Source organism: Berghia stephanieae, chromosome 9, assembly GCF_034508935.2.
Source record: "Berghia stephanieae isolate SIO BIC M18660-M18661 chromosome 9, UCSD_Bste_1.3, whole genome shotgun sequence".
Taxonomy (NCBI): Eukaryota; Metazoa; Mollusca; class Gastropoda; order Nudibranchia; family Aeolidiidae; genus Berghia; species Berghia stephanieae.
In genome coordinates, this window is record NC_088368.1 from 19366329 (window position 1) to 19383828 (window position 17500).

The window sequence follows — 17500 nt, forward strand, 5'->3', positions numbered from 1 at the left end:
AAAACAAACGGTCTAAGCCTACAGCTATGAGGCTTTGTCAGGGAGGAAAACAGGATTTGTTCTGCAGTAAGATAGACATGCCGGTACCTGCCAGTTACTAATTTTACAACTGAGTATGGTGAGAAATTTTGTGTAAAGAGCTTTTTCCAAGCACTTGCGCAGCCCACATGAAGACTTGAACCCCGGACCTAGAGGTGACAAGCCAAGTGCCCTACCAGAGGACCACAAAACCGCAAACCTAAATCATAACCAGGATTTTAAAGTAAAAATTCCAGAATAATAATAATAATAATAATAATAATAATAATAATAATAATAATAATAATAATAATAATAATAATAATAATAATAATAATAATAATAATAATAACAATAATATTATTATTATTATTATTATTATTATTATTATTATTATTATTATTATTATTATTATTATTATTATTATTATTATTATTATTATTATTATTATTCTGGAATTTTTACTTTAAAATCCTGGTTATGATTTAGGTTTGCGGTTTTGTGGTCCTCTGGTAGGACACTTGGCTTGTCACCTCTAGGTCCGGGGTTCAAGTCTTCATGTGGGCTGCGCAAGTGCTTGGAAAAAGCTCTTTACACAAAGTGTCTCACCATACTCAGATGTAAAATTAGTAACTGGCAGGTACCGGCATTGTCTATCTTACTGCAGAACAAATCCTGTTTTCCTCCCTGACAAAGCCTCATAGCTGTAGGCTTAGACCGTTTGTTTTTTTTTAATTAGAAAAAATTGAAATTTTATATAGCGCAATATCCACTAAACATGCTCAGGGCACTTTACAAGGGGTCCCTGGCCAACAGCAACACTTAACATGTAGGACGAGACATGACGCCTGTTAGGCAATTTTACAGACAACACTGTTAAAGGCCAGATACTCATTTTACACCTGAGTATGGTGAGAGAATGTGAGTAAAGAGCCTTTTCCAAGGACTCAAATATGCGCTGAGCGAGGCTCGAACCCAGGACCTTCGGATCCGAAAACGAGTGTCATACCACAAAATCACATAGCCATAAAATGTGTTTTAATTAATTATGATTAAAGAGACCCCAAGAGAAGTGACAAATCCCAATTTTCATTTGATATAAATAATATTATTATTATTATTATTATTATTATTATTATTATTATTATTATTATTATTATTATTATTATTATTATTATTACTATTATTATTATTATTATTAGGTACGGCAAACTGCCGCTAATGCGCTCTGGCGGACAATTTTCGATGTGTTTTACATAAATTTTACTTCGTTGTATTCCATTAAATATCAAAATGACAAGGATAAAATTTATATCAATCGAAAGCTTATTCAAATCCCTTTAAAATGGTGTCTAAATGATTTATCTGCTTTTTTTGAAGATAATTTAAGTGGGTTTCGAAACAAGTCACTAATCGGCTCGCCCGCTGATGGAAAAAAACGAACTTTTCGCGATCGGTCATCTTGAAGAGCTTGGCGAATTCGGGCCATGGGTGGTATCGGATCAGTAATTGGTTTAAAATGTGCACAAGATCTTGACGTTTTGATCGATACCAAATAACTGTTGGTTTATTTAGGGGAAGCGATTATATTTTTAAAATTTCTCAAAAAAAGGAAGATTAAACTCATTTCCACAAAATTTCAGCAGACTATTTTTACATTACTGGAAAGCTCATCCATTTTCTCTTAAAATATGGAAATGCCGTACCGATTATAAGTATCGCCCGCATTCGCCCAGCATTTAACTTTGGTAAATAAACACGAGTTGCACAGCCCAGTCAGTGAGAGCAAAATGGCGTGCCGACCAGAGGCTGCCTCGACGGACACATTTTTTGTCTCCCTTGGCGATTTATGGGAAATATGCATTTTTTGCGTTTTCGTGGCGCTTAAAATGTAATTAAATAAAGAGCTAGAGTTCTGAAAAAAATTGGAGTTGTTTAATTTCTATGAGACTCTAAGCAGTTGAAATTTTGTCATTGTGAGCCCGATACTTTTTTTTATACGAAGTCCCGAAGTTGGGTGCTGAAGCAGGGTGTCGCGACGACGAAATTGTCAAATTTTCAAATGACAATATCTTCCTTAAAAATTGAGATACATGTATGATATTGGTATCAAAATGCTCAGAATTGCAAACTCTTTTAAGCAAAAGTGACTAAATTGAGCATTGTTGGGTTTGAAAAATCAGTTTTCTGTACCTATTATTATTATTATTATTATTATTATTATTATTATTATTATTATTATTATTATTATTATTATTATTATTATTATTTATTATTATTATATTATTATTATTATTATTATGATTATATTATTATTATTATTATTATTATTATTATATTATTATTATTATTATTATTTATTATTATTATTATTATTATTATTATTATTATTATTATATTATTATTATATTATTATTATTAATATATATTATTATTACTATTATTATTATATTATTATTATTATTATTATTATTATTATATTATTATTATTATTATATATTATTATTATTATTTATTATTATTATTATTATTATCATTATTATTATTGTCAAAAGGTTATTTACAGAGCCAGCGTGATGGCCTCCCTCCACTTGTCTCTCTGATCAGCTGTTTTGGCGAAGAACGTGAAGGCAGTGGATCTGTCTTGGCGGACCATGATAAATGGGTAGTTCCACTAAGTCATGGAGAGAGAGAGAGATATATATATATATAAAGAGACAGAGAATGGGATCAAAATAAGTTTTTAAAAATTAATACAATCATAATTGTACAGGATTTAAAAAATAAAAAGTTTTACTGGCTGGGTATCACCAAGTTTTCAAATAAAATTTATCAGGAACACAGCATTTCACTCTATGGAGAACAATATATTGAATATGTTAGGAAAAACCATTCGTGTATGTAGTGTGAAGCTTTTTACTGTTGTTAGTATTATGACAAGTGTTGTTATTATTATTATTATTATTATTATTATTATTATTATTATTATTATTATTATTATTATTATTATTATTATTATTATTATTATTATTATTAGCAAAGCCAGTATTGTATCATTCTTCCGAAAAGCATTTTGACAGTCCTGTCCTATGATCATTAACCACAGTTGTTGCTACGAAACCATTTGTTATCTAATACTAACACCCACCTCTCTGATGAAATATTGGTAACGTAATATGGTTTTACATGATGTCTCTCTCTCTCTCTCTCTCTCTAGAGAGAGTGAGAGAGAGAGAGAGAGAGAGAGAGAGAGAGAGAGAGAGAGAGAGAGAGAGAGAGAGAGAGAGAGAAAACCCCAAAAAAACCAATGAAAGTAGAATAGAAGCTTCAATAGGATTCAATAGTCTGATATCACGTCCACCCAGCAACCAGCAGCTTGGTTCTAAACAAAGAAAATCGGTACTTTTTTATTCTTCATGCTGGTGAGAGACTTTTTCACAAGTCATTGGATCAGAATGCATAAAAGTCAAAACATGATCAGATTTATAATGTTTTTCCCCTCCAGATACACTTTTATGCCCGTCGGAGAAGTATTTCATTAGGACGTCTGCAATTGTTCCGATAGTTTAGAACCAGTTTTACCAAGTTACTATGCGTCATGACGAGGGAAGTGATGTCACAACTGTTGAATCATATTTTGATTTACAAAAACAAATAATGTGAATGTTTCTGGTTTCCCCTTTATCAACAAAGTAGATGGTGAACAAGACACTTAAGAGACGAATGTGGAATTAAACAAATTATACGAATGTAAACGCTTCAGGTTTCCCCTATATCAACAAAGTAAGTGATAAATAAGACATCAAATACAAAAGTGACAATCTCGCGCTCGATTTCAGTGTCGAATCCATCATCAATTTTGTTGAGTTTGGCAAAACCAGAAAAGTTGACATCATTTATTGTCTTTGTAAACTAAATTGAAGTCTCTCTTGTACTTATTTCCTTGACTGTCACTTCTTTGAGCACCCTGTTATACATTTGCATTTTTTTACGAGACGAGGAACTGGTAGATGGGATGAGTTTGAATATTGCCTACTACTATTGACTTCCTGTTTCGATAATAAAAGGGAATGAGAGAAAGAGAAAGGAAAAGAAAGGCAAGGAGGGCGTGCTTTGGGAATTTGTAGACATGCACTCAAAGTCATAGCTGCCAGTGGGAACTTTTTTTTTTTAAATTAAAAAGAGGAAATTTCAAGAATATTGAACGACACATCAACCTCGATTCAAAATGAAAAATATCGATCAGCAGAACCATTAACTCCCTCCTTACCAGCCATTTTCAGGAATTTTTTTCCCCCAAAACTTTACACCCAACTAACACAAACATAGATTTTTTTATCACTCAAACACAATAACAGTAAGTTCTTGCCATACATAATTTCTTTGGCAAAGCATGCTCTACAACACACTGTTCATTTTCTTAAAATTGTATGATGTACAAGAGAAATTTGAATAAGGAAAAATGTTGGTTTTATCGTAACGAATGTGACGATTTTCCTATTGTTGGTAAGGAGAGGGTTAAAGTCTGTAAAAATATCAGAAAACAAATCTGTCAGCTATGCAATGGAAAATATGTACATAGTGTATTTTTTAGAGACGTTGCGTGCATGCTGGCAGAAACTGCCATCAATATCCAAAAGAAAAGGAACCACCTTATTAAAATATCGGGGGGGGGGGGGGGGGGGGGGGGGGGGGGGGGGGGGTCCCAATAGCTCAATTCGTAGAGCACTCACTTCATAAACAAAGGGACTGAGATCGATCCCTGGTGCGGTTGAGATTTTTTTCTGACTCCCCCCCTGTCCACCCAGCAGTGATTGGGTGGCTGGCTCAGTTAGATTTGGTGAAAAGTACTCCGCGATTGACTAGCGTCCTATCCAAAGGATAGCAAGTAATTGCTATTGTCCGTTTCACGCTATAGAAACTGGAATAAATTCCAGCTCCATGGCCAATGGCTCTGAAGGACTACTTATTGAAATATCAGTATTGCGGAAACTAATGTGTGTGAAATCAAAATAGCGGAAATCCACCAGTCAGCGGACATCAATCTGGCAGCTATGCAAATTACAATTGTCAGAAACTGATGACAAATAATGAGAAGAATTTTGGGCTTACTGAAATCTGTCTTTGAGCCTACAAGCAAGTTGTATTTTCTTCTGCTTGATGACAGGTCAATATAAAATATTCCCAATTGGAGTTGTGTTAGGGCAGCAGAGGTTACTCTCAGAATAGAATGGGGCACTAAAACCACCCATTGAACTAACCAGATTGAAATCTGTTGACCCCTTCTTGTCAACCAGGAAGTCTTTTGTATCAGATTCAGACTGCAGTATTATCCAAAGGGTAGCAAGCAATTATTTCTGTATAATAATACAGATAACGAGATAAACTCCGGCCCTAAGGATAGCAGGCAATTCTCATCTTTTTATATATATATTTTTTTTAATTTTGTTGATATTCTGTTAATGACTCTATGTGACTATAGATAGTTCGAAGATGACGTCACTTTGTTATTGTTTTTTTGCCATCCAAGTTTATGAGTAATGCTCACTAAACTGTATTAACCTGACTATTTTTTTTTTTTTTTTTTTTTTTTTTTTGTTTGTTGCTTTAGGTCTCTTCCAACACAATTGAGGTTATATGAGAGACCGCTGAAACAAAAAAACAAGCAATCTAACAAAATAGTACAAATGTCAATCAAAATCTAACCTAAAGATATCATAAGCTAAATTATAAATAACCAAGAACAAACGGGCAGAGGATTTACAGGAAAAAAATATCCCCTGTCAAAAATACAATCACAAACCAAAGAATGCAGGATAGGCTAGTAAAGAGAAGAAGAAACGACATCACTATCGGATCGTACACCCATGCGAACATCATAGGTATATGATTCAAGGGTGATGCTCCCATCCAACCACCCGCAACCTGACTATAAACGTTCATGGATACACACAGTTTTGTGTGTTGGTCCGTTATACTTCCGGATGGCAATGTTATGAGCTTCTTAGCCAAGCGCATACTATCTATATTGTCTATAATTGCCTTAATGCAGATATCAGTTTCCCTTTCATTTTATCCTTCGTGTCTTACACCAGGCCTTTGTGGGATTAATAAGTTATCAAGTGCAGATTAAGGAAAATCAAAAAGATCATTGTTAAAAGGAGGGAGCAGGAAAAATGAAAAAGAATTTAAATGAATAGGGAAACAGGGTGAAAGTAAGGACAAGGGTTTTCGTGCTTACCCCTCTTTGCATGCTCTGTCGATGTAGAAAAGGGATTGGGAAAGGAAAGACAGGGGAGGGGGGAAACAGAGTCAAACCAAGTAAGTTAAACCAAAAGGGCAATGCATTCTCTCTTTAATAGAGAACACCAAAAAAAAAAAACCCCAACAGAAAACTGAATGAATATTTTCAAATTTAGATTATTATTTTGGACCTCTTATGACTTTTCAGAATTTTCTATTGATGGACTTTTACCATAAATTTCTTCTTTTTTTTTCTCTATCTCTCTCTCTCCCCCTCCAGAACCCTTAAATTTAAGAAATGGCAAAAAATCTATAAAAATGACTCTATTTAGAGAGAATGCATGCCTGTTACATGTCCAATATAAACCAACAGCAGGTGACATATAGAGTGCATAATTCCAAATTAAATTCGTTATTCTAATCTTATATTATCTTAAAGATTACAATGAAAAAAAAAAAAAAAAATTAATGACTTTCAAAAGGAGTTATCATAAAATTCATTATAAACATTCTGACAAAAAATTGTTTTGACCGTTTTTATGATATAATGGGCTTGTGACACTTTTACTTTTAGATCATGTGAGCTCCTCTAAAATTGATCAAAAATAGACATCACATTATTTTGATTCCTATACTATTACATTTATTTTTAAGAAAGGATTTGAACAAATAACATTCCAATGCTATCCGCATTTCTGCCTTCTACGGATTTGTGGTATTTCAAAGCTTGAAAGACTTAATTTGGACGATGAGACATCATCATGGTTGTCAGGCAGAATTACAAAAAAATGTTCGACAGAGACAGCACAATTTCCAGTACTGTTACAGTATAAGTATTGTTTTTGTTTTTAAGGGTTTTATGGAGCTTGCAACACATTCAGGTCATATCAGTGTCAGTAATAAGGAAGAAAATGGTGTCTCAGAGTTATAGCGCTATCTAAGTTTTCAGCATTATTATTATTAATATTATTATTATTATCATTATTATTATTATATATTATTATTATTATTATTATTATTTTATTATTATTATTATATTATATTATTATTAATATTATTATTATTATTATTATTATTATTATTATTATTATATTATTATTATTATTATTATTATTAATTATTTATTATTATTATCATTATTATAGTAAAAAGTTCCAGAATTACAATTAAGTACCGAAGAAAAAGGAAGACCAAAGGGGAAATTAGTTCAAATAGGAAACAGATGTAGATTCCAAGAGCACACTATCAAAGTACATAGTTTGAGATCACCTAAAAGTCTCATCCAGACACAAGCATAGGTCCCCACTATGAAATGTTTACAAATTATATATAATATGTAAAGAAAACATAATACAGTACATAACCGAGAGATGATTTATAAGAGAAAAAATATCATCTCTCAAAACTCTAACAATACATTTGACTGTTTCCTTCCCAGCTAGGGTATCCGACCAGGGCCAGGACAAAACCAAGTAATCTCATCCCAAGACAAAGACAGAAAGCATGTTGGAAAACAGATATAAGGGGATAGAAGACACAGTAAGTGCCTCCCAACCTGCCCACTATGGGAGGTCAGAACCCCACCCAGACATTTGTGTGTTGGTAAATGTTTTGACACAAGCCAAACTGTTACAGTTTAAGTTTAAGTATTACATATTATATTATATATTAGTATCATTCTTACTTTTCCTTTAGATTGCAACATCGGGACAGTCCCGATTTTATCAGCCATTATGCAACATACAAAAACTTAGTTAAGGTACACAAAATTATTACAGTCCACTCTGGATAATCGCAACACCTTGGGATCAGCGGAAATGTTGCGATTAACCGAAGTTGCAATTAACCAAAGCTGAGTTTCCTGTCCGCGATTGCAACATTTTACACATATATATGCTAAACTCAAACAAATAGTTGTAAACAAAGTTCTTAGTCCACCACAGACATAGCAATATGATTGAAACAAAAGCCATATGGCATCCCTGTATTCATTTTCACAAGCAAAAGAAGCTTTGGTGCAAGCCGACATCTTATTCAGATTTGATTCACATTCACTCTTTTGTTCTCAAAATTTGTAAGAGTCAAAGAGATTAGCCGTGAAGAGAGACAATAAGCCTTTACCAAACTCGTTTGTCACAATACACAGGATAACGCTCAGTCTCTCTTTACAACTGTCATTGTCTACATGTTGTAAAATCTATGCACAGCCCCCTCGCCTCCTATTTAATGGCCACAAACCAATAGTACAAAGCCACGCCCTCTTTTGTCTCAAATAGAATGGTGATACACTACATTAGCATTAGATCCCGCTCACTCTCGATTTTTCAACCTGTCACAATTTCTTCCATGATGAAATTTAATCATGATATTTTATTTGATTGATTTTCTGAATTTACCACTTTTTGAGGGCGAAAATTTGTTGCGATTAACCGAAGTTTGTTGCAATTAACCAGTGACTTTTATATAGAATTAATTCAGTTTCTTAGGAAATGTTGCGATTAACAGAGTTGCGATTATCCGGAGTGGACTGTATTATATTATACATTATTATCATTTTTACTTTTCCTTTAGATGCCACATCGGGACAGTCCCGGTTTTATCAGCCACTATGCAACATACAAAAACTTAATTAAGGTACACAAAATTATTAATACAAAAAGCTAGACATGAAGAAATTATTAATGAGAACAGCAGATTCAGAAATATTATAAAAGTGTGAATTGTATGTTAGAACGGAGACACAGAAATAAGGCAATTCCACACATATTTTTTTTAAATGACAAAACCCTGAAAATCGAATCAGCTTTGGTTAAAACGGCACCACTCCACCACTGCAAACATGAATTTAATAAGTAATGAAGTAAACTAGATAAAGAGCTAACCCTATATTTCTATAAAGTTTCCATATAATATCAAATACTCTCTCTCTCTCTCCCTCTCTCTCTCTCTCTCTCTCTCTCTCTCTCTCTCTCTCTCTCTCTCTCTCTCTCTCTCTCACTCTCTCTCTCTCCTCTCCTCTCTCTCTCCTCCTCTCTCTCTCTCTCTCTCTTCCTCTCTCTCTCTCTCTCTCTCTCTCTCTCATCTCTCTCTCTCTCTCTCTCTCTCTCTCTCTCTCTCTCTCTCTCTCTTCTCTCTCTCTCTCTTTTCTCTCTCTCTCTCTCTCTCTCTCTCTCTCTCTCCTCTCTCCTCCTCTCTCTCTCTCTCTCTCTCCTCTTCTTCTCTCTCTCTTCTCTCTCTCTCTCTCCTCTCCTCTCTCTCTCTCTCTCTCTCTCTCTCTCTCTCTCTCTCTCTCCTCTCTCTCTCTCTCTCTCTCTCTCTCTCTCTCTCTCTCTCTCTCTCTCTCTCTCTCTCTCTCTCTCTCTCTCTCTCTCTCTCTCTTTTAATTATTTTTTTTTACTTTAACTTGTAGAAAAAATTTAGTACATGTAATGGGTTGGAACTGCATTGTCGAATTAGTGGAAATCAGTGGAATTAGTGAATCTATTCACAGAATAGAAACCAAAGAGGACATTTTCTTAACAAGATAATTTGATGGAATATAATTAATTTTGAACAAATAAAATTTTTTAAGAGAACAAACTTTTAAAAATCCTCTTTTCGTCCCAAGCAAGGGAATTTAATTTTACTTCTTTTGTTTTCTTCTAAAAATTAAATAACTCCGACAGCAGCCAAAATGCAGCATTCCAAAGCAAGCAGTATAGGATTACATTTCTTGCTTTTAACAACAAAGGTGGAGCCCAAATCCAGGTTCTACAGCATTCACAGCAATATTATCATAACTATTTGACATTCTCCAACAACATTTTAAATTAAATTGAGCTTTATATAGCACAATATCCACTAAATGTACTCAAAGCGCTTTACAAGGGGGTCCCTGGTCAACATCAACATTTAACATGTAGGACGGGACATGACGCCTGTTAGGCGATATTACAATTTTTTCAGACAAAGACAAACGCTGTTAACGGTCAGGTACTCATTTTACACCTGAGTAAGGTGAGAGAATGTGAGTAAAGAGCCAAGGACTCAACTATGCGCCGAGCGCGAAGCTCGAACCCAGGACCTTCCGATCCGAAAGTGAGTGTCATACTACCACTAGACCACATAGCCGTACATTTTATCTTTGTTTTCTTTTTATTGTATTTTTTCTCATTTTTTTTTTATTTCTTTGTATTTGCCTTTTTTTTTGCTTTTTTTTTTCTGTTGTGTCTTTTGTTTTTTTTGCTTCAAATTTTACCTTCTCTGCCTTCTTGTTGTCGACCGGCTGACTTTCGTCTATGTGGTAATCTCCGAGTACAATAGCATCTTTATAACTGTAAGTATCCCCCTGCAAAAACAAACACAAACGGGGAAATAAAATAGTAATCAGGCGATGAAATTGATAGAAAATTCAGAAGAAAAATAAAAGGAAGATTTTGGATCAATTGTCACAAAAGATGGAAGGGACTGTTAACGATAAAAGTAGCTTATCATATTCAATTTAGCATAATGGAGAGCATTCACTATCCAGAAAGGTACTACAACAACACAAGAAGAGTTTTTTTTCTTCAGATACAAATCCTATGCAACAGTCAATACAAACGATGAAAATATATAACTTATGTGACCTGTTGCCTCAAAAGGGTATTATGTCAAGATGATGAAATGATGATGTGGAAAAATGAATTTATATAGCCAAAAGTACCAGTCTTGGGTTGAATTAATACGTTTTATTTTATTGTGGAGGATGAATATAGTATTTTAGAGTGCTAAAAACCAAGATTTCATTGTTTAATCATTCTACTTTTAATTCAACTTTTTAGGATAAAGTTCATCCCAACATAATACCATTTTAACACGATCAGTCACTTACATGGGCATGAGAGCTATCCACGTTATAAAAAAGTACTGACAATGTTACTTAGACAACATTTTAAAAACATATCAAACCCTTTACATTTTAAAATCCTTCATTTTTTATCAAAATATATAAGAATTAACATGAAACACCAACAATGTGTGCTGAACCAAACTTGACTTGGACGTTTTCATAACAAGAAGGGAAATGTAAAACAAATCAGTTTTGAAGAATTATGGGATATCCTTTCTTGGGTCAACTTCTTCCATCTTCTTCTCTTCTGTCTCTGACATGATTTTTTGACCTGAAGAGGTCGGGCTTAAATTGAGAGAGGGTACTGGTTTTTGCTAATCCCTAAGGCATGCCCAAGTCATATCCTTTTCACCACTAATTAACTTTCTCTAGGGTTTTTAAAACCTCTCTACCTTTCTCCATTCCAATCATGATTTGATTTATGAGCCTCTTCCATCTATAATTTTTTTTCTGAGTTTAAAATACAGTAGAATCCGTTTAAACCGAAAGCCGTTAAACCGAAAAATTGGCTAAACCAAAAAGACATTGATAAATTGTGCGAGCTTCCTCTTTGTCTTTTAACTTATTTTAAACCCCAGAATTTCGGTTTAAACAGATTCTACTGTGTTACCAATTAATCAATCTAATACGTCTGTGATGGAAATATGATAATGACAGATTTATAAAGCAGTGCCTGTTATTGTTTAAATTATATTATTTTTGTGTCATCAATAAGATCAACATAATAGTGATAATCCTATCAAACCAGGCTTTATCTAGGTTTCTGTACCACCAATATACAGAAAGTGCCAATCGCTTGCTTGCCACCCTTTGGATAGGACTCTTTGTCTATCTCAGGGCACATGTACAAGATCTAACACCCCAGCTACTACAGAATTGAATATACAGGAAGGTCCGAAGTTCGATACCAGTTCCTGTTTGTGTGAGGCAAGTGCTGTTCTAACCATTGAGCTACAGGGATTCCAAAGATTAACAAATAACACACAAAAAATTGTCTTAAGTCTCATTTATAAACTGTGCTTTTAAATATAAAATACCATTAAATAATCAAAGTTCAATTCTAACATTTTAAAAGAAATATGTCCTCAATGATCAAGAACTTTTCTCTCTCATTTCATTTCATTTCAAGCACTTTAAAGTCTTAGTGTTGTCAAAAGAGCATGGTGAGTTATTTTGAATAGCAGATTACAAAATAAACATCTAAATCCTTTCTTTTTTCTTAGAGTAAATATCAGAATATAATAATGCGATAGTGTTGAAATGTATATAATATGTTTTATGACGTGTGAGCAGAATGCCTTATTTGTGCACGATATAAAGTATAATAAAGTATTAAATATAAAAGAAAAAAATAGTGTCACCTTTTCACTAAAGAATAAAATACTTAACACGGAATGTTTCAGGCTCAAAACCTTTCTTCAACCAACACCAAAACTAATAATAACTTACTTATCTGAGCCAGCGACCAGCTGAGTTCAAGCCCTTCGGTCTATACAAAACTAATTAAAACAGTAAAAATTTTTTACAAAGTCAATGGAGTTTCAGTAGAGTATTACTGATTTTTTGGGCGTCCCTAAGAAAATCAGTCGCATGGCGAAACGCTATGAACGGAGATATTGACAATTTTAGTCAAGAGGTCATTTTTATGGAAAATGAGTTATCAGAAATCGTTAAATCAAACATTTTTCTACATATTGATGAAATATTTTAATTGAATTCTACTCCTAAAAAAAAATGTTTTTTTTATGAAGGTAATTTTTATACTTAATATCAACTCTTGTCAACTTTGGAAGCGATTTTCTCAAAATTAGAGTTTCACACACCCTAGGCCATGCATATGATCATAATTTCAGAAAAATTACCCGATTTGCTTCAAATAATGATTAAACTGCTCAGGAGACATTGGGCTTTCAAAAGATGAGGGGAAAAAACGCAAAACAAAAATTTTCACCATGCAACTGATTATCTCAGGGACGCACACATTATTTTTTTTGTTTTTGCCGTTGGCTGATGAACAATTTGTAGACCTTTCCCCTTTTTTTTGTAGCAGTTAATAGTCATTTTTGTTTCAATACTTTTAAAAGTAAACAGCATCTAACAGCTTAGTATTCCCTGTGCCTACCAAAGATAATCGACTGACTACAATGAGTTGTGTGACTTTCATCATCGCCTTAAAACACTTGCCACTGTAATCCTTCTGTATTCAATACTGACAATTGTTATGACGTAATCAAAACAAGCATTCAAGGATCATTTTTGTAACATTTGACACCAAAAAAAAAAAGTCATTGATATTAAATCATTTTGAAAAAGCTGTGGAAACATAAAGTCTTCAGCTGTTTTTTTTCCTGTTTTAAAAAAAAAAAGTATAAAAGAAAAGTACTACAAATATTGACAGTGTAGTACCGAAAAGGAAGCACTGAAAAAATGTGGATGAAGTATCAACTTTGTCTATACTTTTTTGCACTAGTGGTCTTCCAGAGCCATAAAGCCCATGGAGTCGGAATTCATCCCCCTGTTAATACAGCATTAAACGAACAATAGTAATTGCTGGTTACCCTTTGGATAGGATGCTAGTCTAATGCAAAGTACTTTCCACCAGATCTAAAAAAAACCCCAGCTAAACCTAATCACTAAATGGTGGACAGGATAGTAAGAATGAAATCCCCTACTTGACCCCGAGATCAATCCCAGTCCTTTATCGTGTGAAGTCTACCAACTGAGCTATCAAAATCCCAACACTTTTCCAACACTGCACCGTTTAAAAACCTGTTACTGCTTTAAATTTGGTTGGAAATTTTTAGATCTTTTTTTATTCATCGTTTATTACTTGACCTAGAAAAATAAATGAAATAGACTAAAGGCCAGAGGTATGGCCGATCTCAATTTATCAAATTAATATATTAAGTGTTGCTATTGGTTCTTGGTTGTATATTTTTACATTTTAGTTCATTTGCATATATATATATATATATATGTATACATTGTCGCCATAGATTCTCAACTTTGTGTTTATACATTTTATCCATGCCACTTCTGTAAACGAATTTCAATTTTTTGGATGAATAAAGTATATCATTATTATTATTATTATTATTATTAGATTAATGCAAAATCCTTCCACAGGTTTTCAAAATAACTTTGTATTGATACCATTTAGTGTCAACCATCACAAAAACCATCTTTTGGCATGACCTCATCATTCGAACAATATACAAACAAACCAATCAAGAGCAATGAACTCTAGGGTTAAAAACATGTTGGATATACACAGTAACGAGACATGCAAAAACTGCTACCAAAATTCAACTCAAAAATCCTAATAATATTCATTCAACTAAATAAACAATTTTTTAAAAAAGGAATGAAAAAAAGACAGCTGAAAAAGGGATGATGGTTTGTCATTCATAATATGAACAGTACATTCCAACAAAAAATCGAAACACATAGTCAATGATCACACATCCTTTAGGTGAATATTTCAATGCAGGAGGAAAATGTCATCATACACACAGGGGTGAAGTCAATCAGAAAACTGAATAAGGTAAGTAAATTTCATTGATGACTTTTGTCAAGCCTTTCAGAGGGAGGGGGGGGGGGGGGGGGGGGGGGGGGGGGGGGGGGGGGGGGGGGGGGGGGGGGGGGGAAAGGTTTTTGTTTTTGTTTGTTGTTTTTTTTTTTTTAATGATTTCACTAATTGTCTATAAATTAATAGTTTTGGCTAAACATTTTTCCGTTGTAATGTTTTTAATGCCAATGAGACAATTTTAACAAAGTTCTCAAATATTTACTTTATAAAGAATACACTTTTTCCACATATTTTATTTTTAACCCCCACTGACATTCTGCTCCATCAAAAAATGACATATTCATGCAAGTAATTAGAAGCGATCACCAATAAGTGATATCTGTTGTTTTGTATAACAAAGCGGAAATGTTTTCAATGCAGCTGAAAAGATTTCATTTGACTCTGACCCGAAACAAAGCCACAAACACAATTGAAATGGCAAAACTGTCGGTAACGGAGAAAAGTCTGTTTCTTTTGTCCCCAAGAACTTTTTGACAAGATTTCATCTGAATCTTATCAATTTTTGTGACCCAAGGTCTCAAAACAGTATTTATATCTGGACGAACTAGAGGCTGGAAATGGAATTTACTGACACAAATATGAAACCTTAGGTTAATTTATCTTCGTTATGCTGGGAATATATAAAATCTCAAAGTTCATATTTATTATCATCTTAATTTTAAATTCAATTTTCTGGGTTCAATTCATCCAGACATAATAAAGTTTTAAGACTGTGGATCATATATGGTCCACTGATTTCTATTTTTGGGTTTGTTTTTTTTTTTACAGGGTAAACCAAGTACCAAAAATAGAATTTGTAAGTAAAATCTGTTAAAATTACAACATTTTTTGATTTTGAGAGTTCAGTAGTTACGAAAACTACACCACATCTCTCAAAAACAGCCATATCAGTTCAAATCAAATTTAATGATTTAGACAAAAGTCAATTTTTCGGCATCTGTTACACTTCGACATGGTACGATATTGAGACAGCATAAAACATAAAGTGGAAAAAGTCTTCTGTCTTAAAGTACTTTTTAAGTGTTTTGTCCTGGTAGAGTGGAATCATATCTGGCACTGAATCGATTAAAATCCCCCCCCCCCCCCCCCCCCAAAAAAAAAACATTACAAATTTAATCAAGTACACAAATGATGCTGCTTAAAGTGAAAAAGTATTAAAGACAAACAATTAAAAAGTAAGGGGTAAAAGGCTTCAATTTAAATCACACCAAAAAAAATGTTTCCCCTTTGGCAACAGAACAGACCATGAATAAGACCCCTGGAGACAAAAGTGTGAGGTGATAGGATGGTGTTGTTAAGGAAAATAAACATAATATAGTGATGGAATGCGCTCAAAAGATTCATATTCCGAAGGCCCCTAAGAATGACGTAGACAGAATAAGTAATCAACAAATATGTATTGAAAATGATTCCAAAAAATCTTGAGGAAGTTTTTAATCTTTGCAGAAGAGGAAGATTAGATATTTTGGATATGTCACAAACATCTCACCTCATATTCGTCTTTAGTCTAATATTTTGACAAAGGGGAAATCTGAAACATCTCAACCTTTAATGATTGTGAATCAAATTGAAACATCTCACCTACTTTAAATTGTTTTTTAATATTTTTTTTAATCACCATCAAATATAAAGATTTTTCAGTAGGCGTCTCTTTTCTCAAATTGTATGGCACAACCGACTAAATAACCAAAATATAAATTTAAAAACTAGATGGATCGTATTTCATGTGGAGTATCAAACATAATGGGTGGATATCCCTGAGTGAATTGTACATCAAGTTTGAATACATTATAAAATAATAAAGTTTGCGTTAACAATGAAAAACGAGACACACCCTTTCAATTACCTGGTATTACGTCTAGATGAACAGATGTTCAAAATTAAAATAAAATAATGGGTTAACTCTCTAATTCATATGAATGAGCAATTGAACAAATTGTTTGGTTTTCAAACATGTTGAACTCAAGAGAGAGAGAGAGAGAGTTAATACGTGACCCACTATGCCAAACTGGTATTGTGTCAGGGTGAAGCCGACAACAAACAAAAATACGACAATTTCAGATTCAGCAATTTATGAAACAATATTCATTCTCCTTGATACAAATTATTTTTTTTAAAGAAAGAAAAAAAAGAAAAAAAAAATTATCCCCAAAACAAAAACAAAAAATTCTATCCTAATTTTCATTTTATTGACAATGAATTCTATTTTCACTCAAGTACAAAAAACCATTTTGAGACTGGAGATCACAAATAATTGGAAATATGACAGTTTAGCATTTCACTCTCTTTTTTTTTAAAGTTATGTTCTATTTTTATCTCCTCATAACAAACCAGTTGGCCCAAGTTTCATAAATACATAACACACTCAATTTTTAGCATCTAAATCACCTTGACACAATTAAGCTTTGAGATTTTTTGAGATAGTGGGTCATAAATCATTTGATGCCTCACGACCTGAAAAACTGAGATGATTAACTCTCTTGTGCGCACATTTGAAAATGTGTTTATACTTACTCAATATTTGCAATGGAATAAATTTGTTATAAAAAATGTTCATTCTTATCAAACTTGACAGAGGTAATAATCATAATCATTATATCGTCTTCGATTTCATGAATTATCTTATTAAGCAACAATTTGACATAGTAGCACATCAAAAAAAAAGTATTGACGACGCAGTGCATAGAAATGATGGATTTTACATACCATCACATGTGCTGAAATGATGGATTTTACATTCCATCACATGTGCTAAAATCATGATTTATCCCAAAACCACT

The 17500-nt window shown here is 33.2% G+C and overlaps 1 protein-coding gene across 1 annotated transcript in view; it reads right to left on the reverse strand.

Annotated features, from left to right (window-relative positions):
* Window positions 1-17500, reverse strand: part of LOC144979821 (guanine nucleotide exchange factor VAV2-like) — a 132752-nt gene that overhangs the window by 75740 nt on the left and 39512 nt on the right. Inside the window, exons 18-20 of the mRNA XM_078926963.1 lie at window positions 10499-10588; window positions 6260-6274; window positions 2583-2692 (exon numbers count right to left, since the gene is read on the reverse strand). Of these exons, the coding sequence (XP_078783089.1) occupies window positions 2583-2692; window positions 6260-6274; window positions 10499-10588 (215 nt within the window). The remainder of the gene's footprint in view (window positions 1-2582; window positions 2693-6259; window positions 6275-10498; window positions 10589-17500) is intronic.